General features: G+C 38.5%; 1 protein-coding gene across 1 annotated transcript in view; it reads left to right on the top strand.

Moving 5' to 3' along the window:
• Positions 1 to 19,022, top strand: part of LOC131427343 (diencephalon/mesencephalon homeobox protein 1) — a 75,408-nt gene that overhangs the window by 22,016 nt on the left and 34,370 nt on the right. The window contains exons 2-4 of the mRNA XM_058590441.1: positions 7,946 to 8,069; positions 15,785 to 15,876; positions 15,947 to 16,048. Coding sequence (XP_058446424.1) covers positions 7,973 to 8,069; positions 15,785 to 15,876; positions 15,947 to 16,048 — 291 coding nt within the window. The 5' untranslated portion in view covers positions 7,946 to 7,972. The remainder of the gene's footprint in view (positions 1 to 7,945; positions 8,070 to 15,784; positions 15,877 to 15,946; positions 16,049 to 19,022) is intronic.

Here is a 19,022-nt window from a genome sequence, read left to right as displayed (position 1 = left end):
AATTCCACAAGAAGAATTGCTCACTTGCGCGGCACTTATGCTACAAATTACGACGAACATGATGCAGTTTATTGCATTTCATTCCGTTGCTAGAGCTTACTTCCGGGATTTCAAATATTTGAATTTTCCAGGCAGTGATGTCAATCCACAGAGTGCGGACGTCAGTCTAGAGTGTCAATGTTATATCAATAATAGTAATAAAAGAAATGACACTGGATCAGTTCAGAAATTATTTACGAAAGCTTGGGTATAATTTATAATAAAAAATTTTTAACACTAGCATGCCAGTAAACTTTCCTATCTGGTTTTGTCTTGTCGAAAGATTTCTTACAAACTCAATCTCTTCCCTCACGGATTAGAAAAACTTCGTAGCCCTATGCGCGGGATCGTGAATAGAACAGAGGTAGACTGCATGAAAAACCATGCTTTTGCACAACTAAGTCTGGTTTTCTGTGGTCTAATCACCAGGACTTTTTCGGACTGTACAGGTGCAACGTATCGATGCAGGATTGTCATTCAACAGGGTGCATGCTATCGGCGACCGGCTATGCACCCGTCGAACCAACACGAATGTTCCAAGCATCCTCAGTGAGTCCACGATGCGAACAAATGATTTTGTGCATTCCGGAACCATCCCGAACTCGGCTCATGAGTAAAAAAACAGCAACAATCCCCGATCCCAAGCGAGCATCGCAAATCGCGAGGCCAGTTGCAGACAGACTGTTCGCTGAACTGAAGCCGGTATCGCTCGAATATTTCGGAATTCGACCGTCGGAATAAGCCGCGAACAATGACGGCTGTGATGACGGTGATACATATGCAGATGAATTTAAATTATTAACTTAATTTAATTCAATGAGATCTAATTTAATAAACGTTTGGCTGAATATTTTGTTCTAAACTGATGTTCTTGTCTCGAAAACTCGAACCGACCGTCCGCCTCGGATGAGTGGATGATACACGGATGACACAAATATATTAGCGTGGTCAATTTTTGCACCGCAAGTGTGACCCGATGAGATTGTTACGCGAGGGGACTAGATTTGGGCCGTCAAAGTTGGTCATTTTCCGCTATAACGACCAGTGCGTCAATTTGGTTTCGGGGACGAGCTAGTAAAACTGATTCTCACTGCGTACAGGAGGTGATTGCAGTTTGATTTTGATTCTTATTTAATTGGATTTTTTGAGATTCGGAATCCTATATATAAACAGAACCAAGTTAAAAATATTAAACAAGGAAAATAAATTGTTCAGAATATTTGCACGTTTCATCCAACATTCTTGATTATGAATACAACAAGTTCCCCATGAAAACATTGCATCCTACCCGGAGCTACCACTGAATTCCAGTTCACAGTCCCGCGACAGCATAAAATTCAATTTACGTTAATTTAGATGAAATTGTTTGACTATAAACGTTGTTAATAATGTATTCATAAATTAATTGTAATAAAAACTAATTTATCAGTCACTCGACTCGGCGGCCGATGTTCTCCTGCACCGATGTGTTGGTGAGTGCCATCAAACAGAATTAAATTAATCAAGACGAATGAGCCTGCCGTTGATGAATATGCCTATACCAACTATGCACAAACAGACCAGCACCGCCATCATCATCAAGCAGTCAGTGAGAGTGAAGCAGGGAGCCCGTTCTCCTCAATTGAATCGAATCGATTTGCTAGACTTCGACCGACCGACCGACCGACCGACCGGGCGCCTCCCGCGATGTTCGTTTGCATCCGAGTAAATGCTGATGATGCTGCGACGATCTCAGAATTTAACCCCTTTTCCTGAAGTGATCCACTGCTTCGCTGGAATGGTGGCGGGTAATTGAATTTGGCTCGCTCGCATGCCCGCAAACACGATAAATTGGCCACTCGGACCGGTTGCAGAGAGTTCCACGGACGGTAGCTCCGGCAAGGCAGCCGCACTCTATCCGTTGTAGTTGTTGGTGTTGTCGCTAAATATTGCTAAAGCGTTGACAACATGTGATTAGCGCTCGCATTTTCCGCCTGCTCTTTAATTATTCGTCATCATCTATCCACTCTCCAGGGAGGCCTCATGTTGTATGCACGTGATTATGGGCTATTCGCCATATGGCTGCTGTTCACAGCTTTCAATACTCTAGAAGCAACCCCAACTGCCCGGGATAAATGAAACAGGGATGAATGAATTCTTATGTATATTGCACCAGATGCTGGACGAATAATCAGAGAAACCGACTGCCTAGTAGATATCTAATTTACCAGTGACCAATTTTTACATATGATTTAATTAATGAAATGGTTGAATTTCACAGCTACAATTGAAATCTTAACAATTTCAATTAACAAAGACTTAAAATTTGATGTACAAAACTTCGGTACCGGAAATGTTCACTTCAAAAGAATTTCTTCACGGTTGGTGTTTCGACTCATCAGTGCATAACAGTTTATATTGAACTGCTAAGCTACTCAGTAATTCTACGCAAATCGCTAAACAGACGTGATCGAAGAGAAAGCTGGAGCAAACAAAATCGGTATGTGTCTTGATCACAAAAAATAGGTTGACCAGTAAAGTGTCATCCGAATGATACAAAAATATTACAAGGAATGACAAGCAATAAGGGGCTGTCCATAAAAGACGTCACACCGCAAGGGGGAGGGGGGTGTTTCACAAAACGTGACCATTTGTGACAGGGGGAATGGGGGAGGGTTGTTGGAATGTGACGTCCAATATTTTCAATGAGCGCATTTTCGAAATACCTAATTATATTACTGGTTTGCCCTATTTCCTGAACAAATCTCCACAATAAACGTTTACATTTTATAGGAAAACGTGCATTTGTTGATGTAAAAGCTTCTTCTTTAAATTCGGAAATGAATGATGCAGGAAATCATTTCTGTTGTGATCCTCAAAAGTGCACTGAGGATGTGCACTGCACACTAAATTTTGCTTAATATGAGTAAAAAAAAGATGCCTTCAAACGGTTTAACTTAAGTTATGCTCTGATAATTTTAGTCAATGTATATGAGTTTTGGTGCACCAATCGCTTGGAATTATGGACTTTTTAACTTTCGGAAATCTAATGATAGGTAGTAAGCGTATGTGGATAATAACCACACAAAGAAAAAAAGAATTTCAAAAAGTTTGTTTGGTCGGTCACATCGAAATTTCATGCTTCTTGATGTATTTAAAATTCATTCAGCAAAACCATGTTGGCGGAGTAATATCAATTAAACCAGCAAATAACATTAACATATATGTTGTGATTATCAATAATTATGTCATGCAGCTGATTAATTTATCCTGTTTAGCTTGAGTATCATACACAGAAATAACAGCCCTAGTAGAAGTGATTTGCAAACCAATTATTCAAACCAAACATCTCAATGGTCGAAAATGACATTATTTAGTTTGAAATAAGAGTTAAAATATCAAGAATCATTGCAAAGTCTACTTGAGAAAATAGTAACAAAATATAAAATTCTACCACTGTAACTTAAACATTTATAGAAGACGAATTTTTCAGTAATTTGATTTTCTAGCTTTGAGTATAGTATATCATAAAAATGTCTCTTATCTTATTCTGATGCAGTATATTTAATTGTATTCCATTTGAAAAAGGAAGCACTGGATCAATTGCACTAAATAAAATTGGTATGCCTCATCAATAACGAAATAAGTTATAATAACAAATCTTGATGCTAAATAAATTCTGTCTAATCTATCAAGAAAATTCCTTCGATTAAATATCAAGCAAATATGAAGTATTGCTTTGACAGCACAGGAACATCAAGACAAGATATGATGGTAACATTTGTTATTATTTTGATTTTAGTTTACTATTCACATCTACCGGCAGGAGTGCAAGTTTTGCTAGGGCAATTCAAACGCGTCTTTCAAACGCAGCGCCTGCTGTGGGCTCAAATCCTGTGCTCCTGTTACTTCCATAAATTGAATTCATATCAAAAAGCGTTTAATTGAGTTTAATCAAAATAGTACATCATCATAAACATTGTCATCAGCATCAACCAGCTGGAACTAAAACAAAGTCTTTTGTCGCTCTAATCACTATGTGGTGTGAAATATTTTTCTAAACTAATTTTTCATGGAGCATTGCTATTGCGTATAGAATGCTGTCAAATTAACAATATCAATGTGATTACGAAACTTATTACTTTAAATGACGACCTTCGTCTAGTGTGTCCAACTAGAAAAATCGTTGATCGTGTTATTTTCGTTTTCTATGAATCGCGGCTGAAACATGTGTAAAATATTACTCAATGAATCGAGTGACTGACACACGGATGACGCTATCATTGTCAATTCCAAATGACGTTTATGAAGCACCCAATCTTAAAAGACTATGTGTGACATACTAGGTACGTTTGTAATTTTTAAAACAATGGATCCAAACCATTTTCGTTTGGTAATTTATATTTACTAATACTCAGCAAAAGTATTCAAAAGTGTTAGTCGAACTCTGCTCTTTTGAAAAGAATCATTTGCTGTTGGTTTAATGAAATTAAACGTGGTCATACAAATTCCGATTATGATGGACGCCCTGGTCGTCCAAATGAGGTGGTTACTACAGAACACGTTGAAAAACGACCACTAATTGGTTATATCTGATCGTAAATTAAAGTTACGCGTGACAGCAGAGGCTGTAAAGACATCAGAGGGCGGTGTATTTACAATTATATGTTTATTCACAGTCAATCAGAAACAACAACTTGTAGAACGCTACGATCGATCTTCTGCGCACAGTCTTCGAAGATCGAATTATCAGTCAAAATTCGGATGTCGTTTGGCCGCCTCGGAGCTGTGATTTGACGTTGTTAGACTATTATCTTTGGGGGGCTGTCAAAGATAAGTGTTATGTGGACAAGCCAGAGACAATTCAAGCCTTGAAGGATAACATTCGTGCAGCCATAGCTGAAATAAAGCTGCATACAATCGAAAATGTACTAAAAACTGGACCGACCTTATGGCGTACGGCAAGTAGTTAGTTGTAATTCAAAGGCGTTTCTTAAACATTGTCATGCAAACGAAATTCGCTTATTATACGTTTTTAATACTCGTGAAGAGAAACTTTTGAATGATAGTAAATTAATGTTTATCATAACACTAGTTATCAGAATATTAATGTGATGATAAATTATCTACATCTTTACTGCTTTGGTGTTACAAGAAAAAACGATTGATATAAAAGTGCTATGCACAGAATTGATAGCCGTTGGAGATATTGCAATTAACAAAACGTGTTTAACCAAAACTAGAACCCAGTGAATTGTATGCGTTTGAATTTTGGTCTTAAAATCAACTTGATTCTCCATCGTGAAATGCATGCTAATGAATGAGCATCATGTTATCTTGAAGTCATATACAAAAATTGTATGAACAAAGTGATTAAATTGAAAATGATTAATATTCGTTCATATAATCTGTTGGAACTGTAAGTTGCAATGGCTCAAAAAATAAAAATCAGTGCATTCGGTTCGACTTTTTGTTCGTAAATAATATAGTGGTCACAATTAGAAAGTTTCGTGGACACCAGCACTACTGAAAGACAGTATATTACAAACAAAAATAAAAACGGGTTCAGTGAATAATTCATTGAATATAAAGCAAGGGCTGAAAAAGGTTTTATCATAACGATAGATGGAAGGTAATATCATGTTTCATCTTCATTAAAAATAATACTTGGCTTGATAGGATATGAGTGTGATTCTTTATCGAAAACTAAAAATTAAAAATAAATTTTAGGAACATAGGATCTCATTAGACTTTGAATTGATATACTAGTTTTTTTTTCGCAAATCAGTTACCAATCATAGAAATCAATTAATTTGATGCGTTACTACTGTACATGACCACCGGTTTCAGTGCGTAGAAGCACTACGCGCAGAACTACAACAACATTAACTTTTATTTATACCGTCATAATATAATACATTATTTATATTAAATATTACATATTTTTCTGTATATCTCAACATACCGAATTTTCATTTAAAAAATCAGAACGTATATCAATAAGGAATATTTCATTGTCATTCAAAATCAATATTTTTGCTTAAGTTGAAATAACTAGTCGTAATATCTAAAACAACTAAAACCGATTTGTTCTTCAACTCACATAACGATACATCAAAAATAAGGTCGGTTGTTGTAACTAAAATATTTATTGAAATTGAAAGGTGTGTGTCTTGACTAACTGACAGCATCTTTTTTATGTGGAACACATCTTTATTTTCTATATAGATGTGCAAATCAGAAACTCAAGGAAAAATACACGTAGAAATGTGGTCAGGTCTTAAAAACTTATAGCTCAGTATATTATTTGATTGGAAATATTGCTAAGATTCGATTTGAATGTATCAAGCCACGTACTTTCAATTATAAATGATTGAAATTTTGATTAGTAGCAAGACGACGGTTTTGAAGGAGTAAACGATATATCATAGGGAAAGCATCGCTCTGATTGGTCAATCGCTGCAAAAGCGAAGCTGTTGAAAGCACGCGAACTATAAATAGAAACGAAATTATAGCTAACGTTTCAGTCCTACGCGTAGCATGCTAGAGGTAGGTTGTTGCTAGACAGCAAGACAAAAGTGCCATAAAACGATTCGAAGCTTTAATTGGTATGCTCTGATCTTGTGTCATGCAAACTCGGATGAAATTGCATGTTATGTCGTTTCGCCTGTGAAATTGAGAACCACCCCAGGATATTTTTTGAATGCTTAAGATTAATTTCTAATTTATATACGATGAACTCGATTGATAATGAGAAAAAGTTTATCGCTTCAACCGAATGGTAGAGAAACTTAACGCAATAAAAATAACTGCTTACATACAAAACTTGGCGAAGAGAATCAAATCTCCAAATATCAAGGGGAACGTGCCATTTGAGCCAATTTGTTCTGATTCCTGGCGAAGAGAAGCTTAAATATCGAAATCCGATCGCAAGTATGTACAAATATATAATTGCATACTCTTTGGGATATTGGTGTAATTTCGTCGGCAATAAAACAAATACAAATCAAGACTAACAATGTTTGGTGTTGGTTCCTAATCAAGATCAATCAAAGCAGACTCTCGTGCAATTGCGGATTCAAAAGTGTGACGATTGTTTGAACTGTTTGATTGTAGATCATTAGAAATTTTGATTGCCTTGTTCCACATCAATGGCTCGAACAACCCCATGGTCTTTATAGTTTTTTTTTTAAATTTCTCTTCCTCGCATCCCTATATTCATGCTAACTCAAAAGTGTTGAATACCAAATGGTTATCGACACTTGAGGCACAAATTTTGAGCAAAAAACGAAAACCGAATCAAACAAACCTGTACCCTTGGCTTATCTTAGATCGAAGAACAGCAGAACCCTCCGTTCTATACCGAACCAGACATTTCCGAGGTTCGAAATCCTTGTTGTTGTTTTTATTTCTCCTTCTACTTCACTAATTTGCCTTAATACAATCACGCAATTTTCTTACCCATTTAATAAACTCGTTTTATTCAATTATTATCCGACGCCGAGCGAACGGTGAAACACACATTTAATATACGGGTAGAGCATTAATTGTTTGATGACGACGATGACGACGCTGACGACTGGCAATTTGAGGCAAACAAGATCTGAAGGTTGCGATACACTTTAGGACTGAAAAATCTCTCGAGTACGGGATCTACAAGTGTTGAGCTTTGTTCGAACGTGCGGGATATGTGAGCAAAATCACAGGAAAGGAGCGAAAGAAAACACTTCAGTCCAAATTCCGATTAATCGGGTCCTGAACGCGATTTCCCGGTTCCACGTTGTGTTTAATTAGTCGGACCACTTGAACAGTGTGATGAATTCGGCGTACGAAGAATTTGACCCTATTTGATGCGCTTTCATAAAAAAAACACCTTCGAAATCATACGTGTAAATTGCTAATTCAATTTCAACACATTTCTTTTCAGCTGGGTTCCGCCACTGGAGGTCGTGGAATGTTCTGCTATCACTGTCCACCGTCGCTGCACCCGGCAGGACCTCATCCGCCTCGATTACCTACGCTAGAATATCCGTTCGCACCGACCCATCCGTGTAAGTAGCTTGCATGAATGTTATCTTAGTTGTTTCGACTGCTGTGAAAGATATGTGTTAGTTTCGAAATTATAAATTGCCTCATATTCCGACGTTAACGTTTCAGTTTATTATAAACATAGTGATCTGAAATCATGTTCTATTTCTTCGCGTTTCTCATTCGGCTCATCCAGTGCTTAAAGCATTTGCTTAGCGGTTTAAGTTGAACTGCTAGGCTCGATATGGCAGTTCAATTTGAACTGCTTTAAGCACTGACCGAAGGCTAAACGCGAAGAAATAGAAGCAAAATATGTGCTTTTTGCACAAACAAACAAAACCCCTCAATGTTAAAATCATATTACCTGGGGCAGAGTTCAATTTAACCAAAGACATCATATTAACAAGATATCCAGCTCTCACATTTCCCGAACAAATCATTGGCAACATCCTTTTTTGCGTGTATGGTGCCCTCAGGCGAGCCCGCATCGAATCTCGTACATAGAAGTAGGGGAGCGAAATGTCAAATTCATGCGCGCCATAACAGCAACACTGCGCACTCATACAATTGACATGATATGTTGAATGTGATGCCGTGCGATGGCGTTGCTGAACTGAAAATTGAGATCGCTCCAAGCTGACAGGGTCTGATTTAACCCTAGGTTAGAAATTACTCCCGTTTTCATACAAACAAATAGTTCATTTTCCTATATCCGATTCTCATTCTTCCCAAATTTTGCACCTGAAATTCGATTAGCTGACCAAACATTTTTGCAATTACATCCACACCTTGTAAATTCAAATCACATATTCTGCAAGTCACACAGTCCTTACCATCACACAACTGATCGCATTACCCATGCTGTCATCAGTGGTTTTGTGTGGCCGACTTAGCACCTGTCGTGTGACTGGCATGAAACTGTCTACATTATGTCCCCTAGGAAGCTAATGCGCATTTCTCTCCTGCCCCCCAACAAAAATTGAAGCAGGTTATCTGCAGCGTTCCGTGTTCTGTGAAATCATGATGTAGGTCTCACTCATTCCAGCCAGACTCATGCCTTGTCACCACATGCTGGACAACAGAAGTTGTTTCGAACCAGACGGGATTAACCTCGCACAAAGTTTTCGGGACGGTCAACCGGGGGGTAATTTGATCCCTTAGGGGTTTTGGAAAGCAAAATTACCAAGATAATCTGCTTCATAACTGCATTAGTACTATGTTGAACTTATGAATTAGTCACTAATTTGCTAAGTGGTTTGTTCACTGTCCTTGTACGGTTTTCATGCTCGGTCTGAAATAGAAGGAGTAAATCTCTGGAAAGGAAATTACTTTTCACTTTTTTTATTGCTTCTATGCAAATAAGCACACGAGATACTCTTGCTTTTGTTGCAAGTTTTGAATTGGAAACAGGAAGGATTAGAGAATAATGGAACATTGCTGCTCGAAGCCGCGAACAACGGTGAAAACAAATATTTACCAAGGTTAAATTTAATGTCTGATGTTAAAAACAATTTATGCAGTTTCTCTCGATTTTATAGTAATTATTTTACAAAGAATAACAGCTCCAATTGAGCGGGTTTCATACGGAAAAGCGACACTGAAGACCTCACGCTTTTGGAATGAATCGAGCAGCAGAATTGTCCAAAGAACTGCTCATTGAAAGAACGAGAGGCGATTTGTGTTTCCAGTGTGCAGTTGAAGATGTCAGTGAGTAAAAATTTCTGAAGCAAATCGGTATGATGCGGCAGGGTTTGGTAGGGTGCGATGTCGTCGATATGATTGAAGCAAGCTGCGACAGGTTTGGACAAGTAGGCATAGAAAATGAGTTTTTGCCTTTCTCATTTCAACTTTTTTAAATTGTAGTATTTCGATGATTTTTTGCTGTAATATGTTAACGTCCAACGACAGGTAGTTTTTTTTCACAAACGATGTCAAAAACATGTATAAATCCTATAAAACTGACTGATAAATTCTTCTAGTTTGCAGAGCTTGATAGTTTGCAAGTATATACTTAATTCGTACTGCTCCCCATTTCCTGTCCCGGAGGCACCGAAAGTGTTGAAGAACAACTCCAAAAGTAGAACTCACTTCTTTTTCTCAGCGAAGCTTGAACCGGTTTTGATTTAAATTAAAGCTCATATTATCTCGAAAGCTGCTATGAAATTTCACCCGGATCCGACTTCCGGTTCCGCAATTACAGGGCGATGAGTGTCAAAGCTTTCAAACCGCCATATAAAATGACGATACAATGCCGATACTTGCTGGCACGGAAAAAAGGAAATACAACACGCCTTTTACAAACGATGCACACAGCGTGCTTTGTATTGTCGTTTTGTTTGGCGGTATAGGTAAAGAATGTTTTATATCACGAGTTTATGCAGCGAAGCAAAAAACTTAAATGATTTTTAAACTGGGCTCGAAACTATTTTAACCGTGAGTCATTGTTAGTAGACGGCCTACCAAATTAATTCCGGCTATCGTGGCTCCCGATTTCCGATTTCGGAAGCCGAAAAAGTGTTGAAATACTCCAAAATGAAATTCAGACTATGTTAGTTATGCGTTTAAAAGTTAAACCGCCACCTAAAGCGACGAAGTGAAAGAGGGAGAAATTCTTCAATTTGTGGGTCATATTTGATGCTGGTGATACGAACTAACTTTGACTACTCCGGTCCTCGAAATTAGATTTCGGTAGTATTGAAAATAGGGGTCAAAAACTGTAAAAATGATCTCACTCACTTTCCTTCAAGATGACCAAATCGGTTTTCACTAACTTATAGATTCAAAGGATAAAGTCTTACCATGGATTCCATGGACTTTCAATTTCAGAACTTTAGGATGTGTTGATTAATAGCTTTTGCTAGATTACGATTGAACGAACTTTCATGTTTATATTCGATGAACGGTTGTTTTGTGTTTCGCATTCAGCTCATCAGTGCATTAGGAGATTATGTTGACTAAAATATGTTTGCGGCCATAAAGTCGTAAATTCGTTTTCGCCTGAGACGTCAGGACAGACATAGCACTTCGGTGTAAATAAGTGCATTGTAAATAGCAATGACTTTACGTCTGCTTAGCGGATTATGGTGATCCGCGAGGTGGCATTAGCAGTCAACATAATCTGCTAATGCACTGATGAGCTGAATGCGAAACGTAAAACAATTAAAACTGTCATGTGCACTTCTGCACAAATCGGTACCCACGAGGTACCAAAACCTAAATGACAATGAACAGTTGTTTATAGAACTCTACAGTAATATTTATATTGCTATGGGTAATATGAAAAAGGCAACATCACACCACTAGGTGAATTAAAATAAGTTTTAATTTTGAAATTAGTTTTTTAGGATACCATTTTTATACAATTTACAGTTTTAGAGTTACCACTATTTGTAGAAAGTGCATTCAAAGATACATACGCCCTTTCTAAAAATCAGTCTTGAGTCGAATGGGTCACTCCGTTCCTGCCAAACAAATAGTTTGTTATTCTGAAAACGTGTGCCATGTTGTATTGAAAGAAAGTCGATCTTGATTTTGAAACTTTTTCTGCCTCTAAATTCTGGAATTGTTCATCTTCTTTGTTCGGACGACAGTTGAAAACAATATTTCCGCAAATCTGCTGTTCTATATTGGCAGATCAAACCTAATAAAATTCACTTTATTATCGAATATTCTCATTCTAATTTCTACTACTTATAATTGTTTGTTTTCTCTGCCCAAAATCTTTTCCTTCTGTTCCCGTTGTATTCGTCTTGGTGTTGCTGAACTTCAATTTTATGTGATAATTATGCATTTTTATTTTAGGCTATTTGGATTCTTTTCAACTTACTTGTCTCCTAACCATACAATCTTTGTGTTCTTATCCAGGAAACTATCCAAAATGAAACTCGCCTGGCGTTTATCTGTATCTGTTAACAATTATTGGTTTAGTTTTACTGTGTGTTTATTTGTTTAGTGTACTTACAAATCTATTCAAATCTAAACTCAATCCAGACCTTTCTATCTCCAAAAAATAACTCAATTTTCCAAGCTATCAATATTCACTTTCTACTAACTTTCACGAACATATTTGTTTACAGTTTTATGTTCCATCTATAACGGTCCTATCTTTTTGCCATTCTCATATAGAAAGGTTATGCAATCACTGTGAAAACCGACTTTTCAACCGAGGGCCGAATGTCACATATCATTCGACTCAGCTCGACGAACTGAGCAAATGTCTGTGTGTCCATGTAACAAAAATGTGCACTCGATTTTCTCGGAGATGGCTAGACCGATTTTCACGAATTTAGATTCAAATGAAAGGTCTCTTGGTCCCATAGGATGCTACTGAGTTTTATCCGGATCGGACTTCCGGTTCGGGAGTAACGGGGTAAAATGTGCAAAAAATGAAGAAAAAGTTCACTCGATTTTCTCAGAGACTACTGAACTGATTTTTTGCCTTTCTCTATAGAGAGGTATTAGAATTGCTGGAAAACACGACTTTCGAACGGAGCCTCGGAGACCCATAGTGTTATATACCATTCAACTCAGTTCGACGAGATCGGAAAATGTCTGTGTGTGTGGATGCGTGTGCACTTTTCGAAGATATTTGAACGCGCTCAATTTTCTCAGAGATGGCTGAACCGATTTTACCAAACTTGAGCTCGTTTGAAAGCTACTGTCGGGCTATTGATCAAGTTCAAAGATCAAATGGCTGTGACTTTTGGTTCCAGAGATATGATGGTATAAGTGACGTAACCGAAAAAACACGTTGATTTTTACCGCTCTTATATATAAGGGTGCCTATATTTTAGGATCACCTCTAATTTCGTAAAGCGCTAGTGCTCAAAAGCTTAAGCACCTCGAAAAATGTCCTCATGCAAAATTTGAGCTAAATCGGACATGCGTAAGGTGTGCTGCCCGGCGGTAAAGGTTTGAAAATTTTCGATCTTGAAAAAGCACCATAGGGGGAAGTACATGAAATTTCCAAAATCGCAAATTTTTTTTGATGCCGAAACTCTTAAAACTGCATGAAACGTCGAGATTTAGTGTCACCACAAAAATTTTTTTTTTTGAAAATCAACTTTCTGGGACTAAAGTTCTGGGATATTTTTTTCTAAGTCCCAAAAAGTCGATTCAAAAAAAAAGTTTTTTCGAGATGACACTAAATCTCGACATTTCATGTAATTCTAAGTCTTGGCAACAAAATTTTTTTTTTCGATTTCGAAAATTTCATGTACACCTAGTTGGTAACTAGTTCATAGCAACTTAAACAGTGTTGCTCAAGAAGATTATTTTCATGATTATCGAGGGGTCGCTATATTTACTGGCGGTAAATCTCTCACGAACACTTTTTGTTCAGATTTTTCTTTGGAATGCCTGGTCGTGTCGTCGGAAAAACTGTACGTTGTATCTCTTGCATTGTAACATAAAATGTTATAAACGACAAAAAATTTGAAAATAAAGAAAAAAAATCTAACGTTTCAGTCCTACGTGTAGCATGTTAGAGGTAGGTTGTTGCTAGACAGCAAGACAAAAAGTGCCATAAAACGATTTGAAGCTTTAATTGGTATGCTCTGATCTTGTGTCATGCAAGCTCGGATGAAATTCCATGTTATGTCGTTTCGCCTGAGATATTGACAACTACCCCAGTCATGAGTGCTTAAGATTAATTTTTAATTTATATAAGATGAACTCGATTCATAATGAGAAAAAGTTTATCGCTTCAACCGAAATCGCAGAATGGTAGAGAATCAAAATCGTATCGCAGGTATGTACTAAGATATAATTGCATACATTTGGGATATTGGTGTAATTTCGTCGGCTATAAAACAAACAATGTTCGGTGTTGGTTCCTAATAAAGATCAATCTAAGCAGACTCTCGTGCAGTTGCGGATTCAAAAGTCTGACGGTTGATTGAATTGTTTGATTGAAAATGTCGATCATTAGAAATTAAAATTGCCTTGTTCCACATCAATGGCTCGGACAACCCCATGGGGCTGATCCTTGTAGTTTTTTCTAAACTGGACACAAAACTCCACAAATCGATAGCCATTATCAGTAGACAACTAAACAAATCGATTCTGGCTATCCTGGTACCCAGTTTTCGATTAACGGCGGGAGAAAATAGTCATATGCTCAAAAGTGGATCTCGCTCACTTTTCTCAGAGCTTGCAGAACCGATATTTCCAATCTTAGGGTCAAATGAAAGGTTAGGTCTTACGGTACTACCAACAATTACTGCATATTTTCGGATTCAGCGAAAATTAAAACCATCGAGACCTCAGTATATTTTATTTTCAAAACTTAATGCATTGCATTTCGCACCCTTTAATTCAAAAAACGTTCGACATGTAACTTATCTTAAATCATAAAATTTGTATTTGCAGCATTAAAAAACTTTTCACTACTTACTTCAAATCGTCTTCGCCTACGCTTGTACGGAACATAGCCAATAGTTAAGTTAATCCTCCAGTGGAAACATTTCGTACTATATCCAATATCGAATTAGCCGAATCCCGACCGAGAGGAGTCGCGTACGCACATCAATGCGTAATTAGATTTCGCTATCTCTCGTGTCTCTAATTGAACTGGAAATGCAGTGTAGGTACAGTGCATCGGTTTCACAAGTTTCACCGTCGAAGATCCACTTTCTAGAGCCGTACTGAAGCATGGTGCCGTACTGAAGCATCTGCCACATGGCTGCTGACAGGGTTACTTCATTGATCCGAGCTAAACGAATAATTCGATGAACATGAATTTCGCTTGCGGTGAGTCTGATGACTTCCGAAGTTCCACAAGGCTTGGCATTGATTGGTGGCTCCGTGGTATCGGGTGGGGGTGGTTCTCTCATCGAAGAGGATCGAAAATTTCGGTTAGTAGTAATTCGATTACTAGCTTTTATCTATCTCTACCTCGGCTGCTGCTGCTGCTGCTTCTGTTGCCAAACGACGAATGGGTGTGTCAGCAAGAGTACTGTGCCTCGGCCAGAATTGGTTCAATAACAAAGAAGAATAGATGGTCGGAGATACTATCTAATGGGCTCATAAACGATGATAATTCTTTGGCACGTTGAACTTTTCTGATGCCGGAAAGAGCGAATCTGATGGGAATTTGCTAGATCTCAAATTTCTTCTACCGGGAAATCAACTTTAGCCAGTACGACCTACATCGGTGCTGAGAGGTTCGTTTCTCCCATACCATCAATGCAAGCCTAATTCCCCTTCCAATTCTATTAGATTCAAACGCGTAAATCGAAACAACGTATTATACAGACAGCGTAAACATTTCCTACAATTGGATTATCATCAGTCTGCTCCGGAGTGCCTATCCCTGGATCGGTCTAAAGGTCAGAAAAACCAGTGCGTGCACTCATACTGGACAGAGAAACCGGTGACGGTACGTACGACCGACGTGAAACGTGTATTTTATTGAGTCAAAAGTTTTTTTTTTCTGCACCTACGAACTTTGTCGTTTCGCTGGATGTTTCGGACACTGTGCTCAAGCTACACAGCTTTCGATAAATAATTCCCGGCCGCGGTCGATGTGTAGGAACACAAAAACTTCTAATTGATTTACTGACCTAATCAAATATAGGGATATTTCATGGCTGAAAAATGATACCCCTACAAGGACTTTCTCGACATTTTCGAACCGGTGTCGTTACGGAAAAAATCTACACAAAACAATTTTTAACTCTATTTATATTCGGTAATTATTATCATTATTAATTCCATTAATTTCTATCCACATTTCCAGACACCAGCTATTCGTACCATCCTGCAATCCACGATGAAAGTTTCGTGAGAAGGAAACAGCGCAGAAATAGAACAACGTTCACTTTGCAACAGGTAGGATGATGCTGTTCGTGGTACATTTTATCGATCATCATGCTCCAATTAACCCCATTCTTTCGAACAGCTGGAAGAACTCGAGACTGCATTCGCCCAAACTCACTATCCCGACGTGTTCACCAGGGAAGACCTGGCGATGAAAATCAACCTCACCGAGGCCAGAGTGCAAGTAAGTTATTTGATCTTCTCAAAGTCATAGTCTCCAGACTTTCCCGCGTAGGGTAGAAAACAAAACTCCACATCCGCACGTAAAACCGCCAGAACCAATCCCCTCGGTGGGAAGGAGAACAGCTTCCAAGAAAAACTAAATCCATTAGTCCGGAAGGCATGCAAACATACACATGCAGCTTTCCACCGTCATGTGTCACTTTCGTTTCGACGGACTGTTTGACGGACAGAGAGATCCAGTATAGGGTAGCAAAACACGGTACTAACTCAATGCAGACCGAACGACCGTAGAAACAGAGAGGGCAACCGGACAGTCAAATTTAATAACGTCGAAATCGTCTAATCCGATAATGTGCTGATGGTGACGAGGTTATGTAAGTTTGAATGCTATCGAGGTTGGATTACGTGGCTTGACATTCCCTCGCTGTCTCCGGTGCCGCCAGCGCCAGCAGATGGTTGCGGTTCGTGGTGATTCCGGCGATGTGCAGGATGTGGTAGATTCTATTTCGATCGATTCGACTCCTTTCAGCGATACAGGATGTCGGATTCATGTCGGAAGGCATGAATACAGACTGAATCAAAATTGGAAATGGTTGAATGGGATTTTCGGCATCGACAGTTGCCTTTTCCATTTCAACCGTTTAGGTTTTTGTTTGTCGGTGGCAATTGGTCAGCTTTTCAAACAAGTAGGATTTTGCAGTGCACAAAAACCGATTTTTCATTCAAAGGAAATGACCAAGACAGATTTTGAAAATGTTCGAATGCAAAAACAAAACTTTCACCAAAATTAAAAAACCTAAGTTTTCAAGTCTTATTTGAGACCTTTTTTTTGATAACACACCTTATTGAATACACTTAGAATAAAATTATCTTCTGACTCCACTGAGTATAATCCGTTAAGCAAACGCAAAGTTTTCGTTATTTACAAATCAATTTTTGAGACGTCAAGAAATACATTGCACTTCGGTGCAAATAAGTGATTTTTAAATAGTAAAAAACAAATACGCCTGCTTATGTTGGTCCGCCTGGTGGCATTAGCAGTCCAACATAATCTGCCAATGCACTGACGAGCCTTAGACAAAACGTAAAAGTTAGTTCAATAGTTATGTGCCCTTTGTAGAAGCCGGCTACTCAGGAGGTACCAAAGCCCCCAAATTACGGGTAAAATTATGCCGGATCTTTCCAAATTCGGTCCAAATTCTACAATTTGAAACCCTCATGTCATTGTCAAGAAGGTGTTTATGTTGCTTATTCGGTTACATTTCCGTATCCAAAAGTTTTTGCCTTTCTCTATAGAAAGGTATTAGAATTGCTGGAAAAACCGACTTTCGAACGGAGCCTCGGAGACCCATAGTGTTATATACCATTCGACTCAGTTCGACGAGATCGGAAAATATCTGTTTGTGTGTGTGTATGTGTGTGCACTTTTCGAAGATATTTGAACGCGCTCAATTTTCTCAGAGATGGCTGAACCGATTTTACCAAACTTGGGCTCGTTTGAAAGCTACTGTCGGGCCATTGATCAAGTTCAAAGATCAAATGGCTGTGACTTTTGGCAGGCATGTAGCACAATATTACCCTCTAGGAACTTGTTGAATAAATTCAATAAGCGCCTTTTGGCAGAGTCAGGAAAATTTTTCAACAAGTTGAATTTAATTCTGTCTAGCCCCGGGGCTTTATTGGTACACGACAAAAGCGCAAGTGAGAACTCCATCATCGTAAACGGTGTTTCGTTTATGTTCGATGTCGCGACGCGGGTGATCTTCTCTTCCGGAACAGAGTCGGGTCATACCTTTTTCGCGAAGTCGAATATCCAGCGATTTGAATATTTCTTACATGCATTCGTATTATTTCGATTGCGCATTCGTCGGGCGGTGTTCCAAAGAGTGCTCATTGATGTTTTTTTTTTGTTAGTCCATCCACGAATCGACGCCAGTAACCACGTGTTTTATCTTTAACCAAACTTTTCATTTTAATTTCTAGCGCCGCGTATTCGCGATAATTATCCGGTGTTCCATATTTCCTAAAATTTTTATGCGCTGGAAACTTTTCTGCGTTAAGTTCTGAGCACTCTTTGTCCCACCATGGGTTTGGAGTACGAATGTTAGTTTTTGGACCAGGTACACGTTTCGTCTGAGCTTGAATCGCGGTTTCGAGCATTAAGCCAGCCAAAAACGTGTATTCATCGTTCGGAGGAAGCTCTTGAGTTGATTCGATCTTCTTGGATATCGAGGACGCGTAGCTTTTCCAATCAATGTTTCGTGTGAGGTCATACGAAACATTGATTGTCTCCGATGGTCTTAAACCGCTGTTGATTGAAATTACGATAGGCAAGTGATCGCTACCGTGAGTATCATTGATCACATTCCACTTGCAATCTAATCGTAGCGAAGTCGAGCAAAGGGATAAATCCAGCGCTCTTGGCCTTGCTGGTGGTGCAGGAATCCGTGTCATTTCTCCCGTATTCAAAATTGTCATATTGAAGTTATCGTAGATATCATGGATCATAGTAGATCTATTGTCATCAAGAAGACAACCCCATCCCACACCATGTGAGTTAAAGTCTCCTAAAACTAGCGTAGGTGCAGGAAAGAGTTCTATGATATCACAAAGCCGTCGGTGCCCGACAGAGGTTCTAGGAGGAATATATATAGAAGCAATGCAAAGATCTTTACCTTTGATTCTAGCTTGACATGCGACTACTTCAATGCCCGGAGTCAGAGGGAGGTTAATTCTATAGAACGAATAGCACTTTCTGATCCCTAAAAGTACTCCTCCGTAGGGGTTTTCTCGATCCAAGCATATTACACTGAGGTCTTTTTTTATGCGGTTTTTTACGCGACTTTTTTTATGCGAATTTTCAGAGTTATGCGGTTTTTTTTATGCGAAGTTTCAGAGTTATGCGATTTTTTTTAATACGAATTTTCAGAGTTATGCGGTTTTTTTTATGCGGTACGTAAATTCGCATAAAAAAA

Source organism: Malaya genurostris, chromosome 2, assembly GCF_030247185.1.
Source record: "Malaya genurostris strain Urasoe2022 chromosome 2, Malgen_1.1, whole genome shotgun sequence".
Lineage (NCBI taxonomy): Eukaryota > Metazoa > Arthropoda > Insecta > Diptera > Culicidae > Malaya > Malaya genurostris.
Note: the sequence above shows the minus strand (reverse complement) of the source record. Positions and strands in the feature narration are given on the sequence as shown.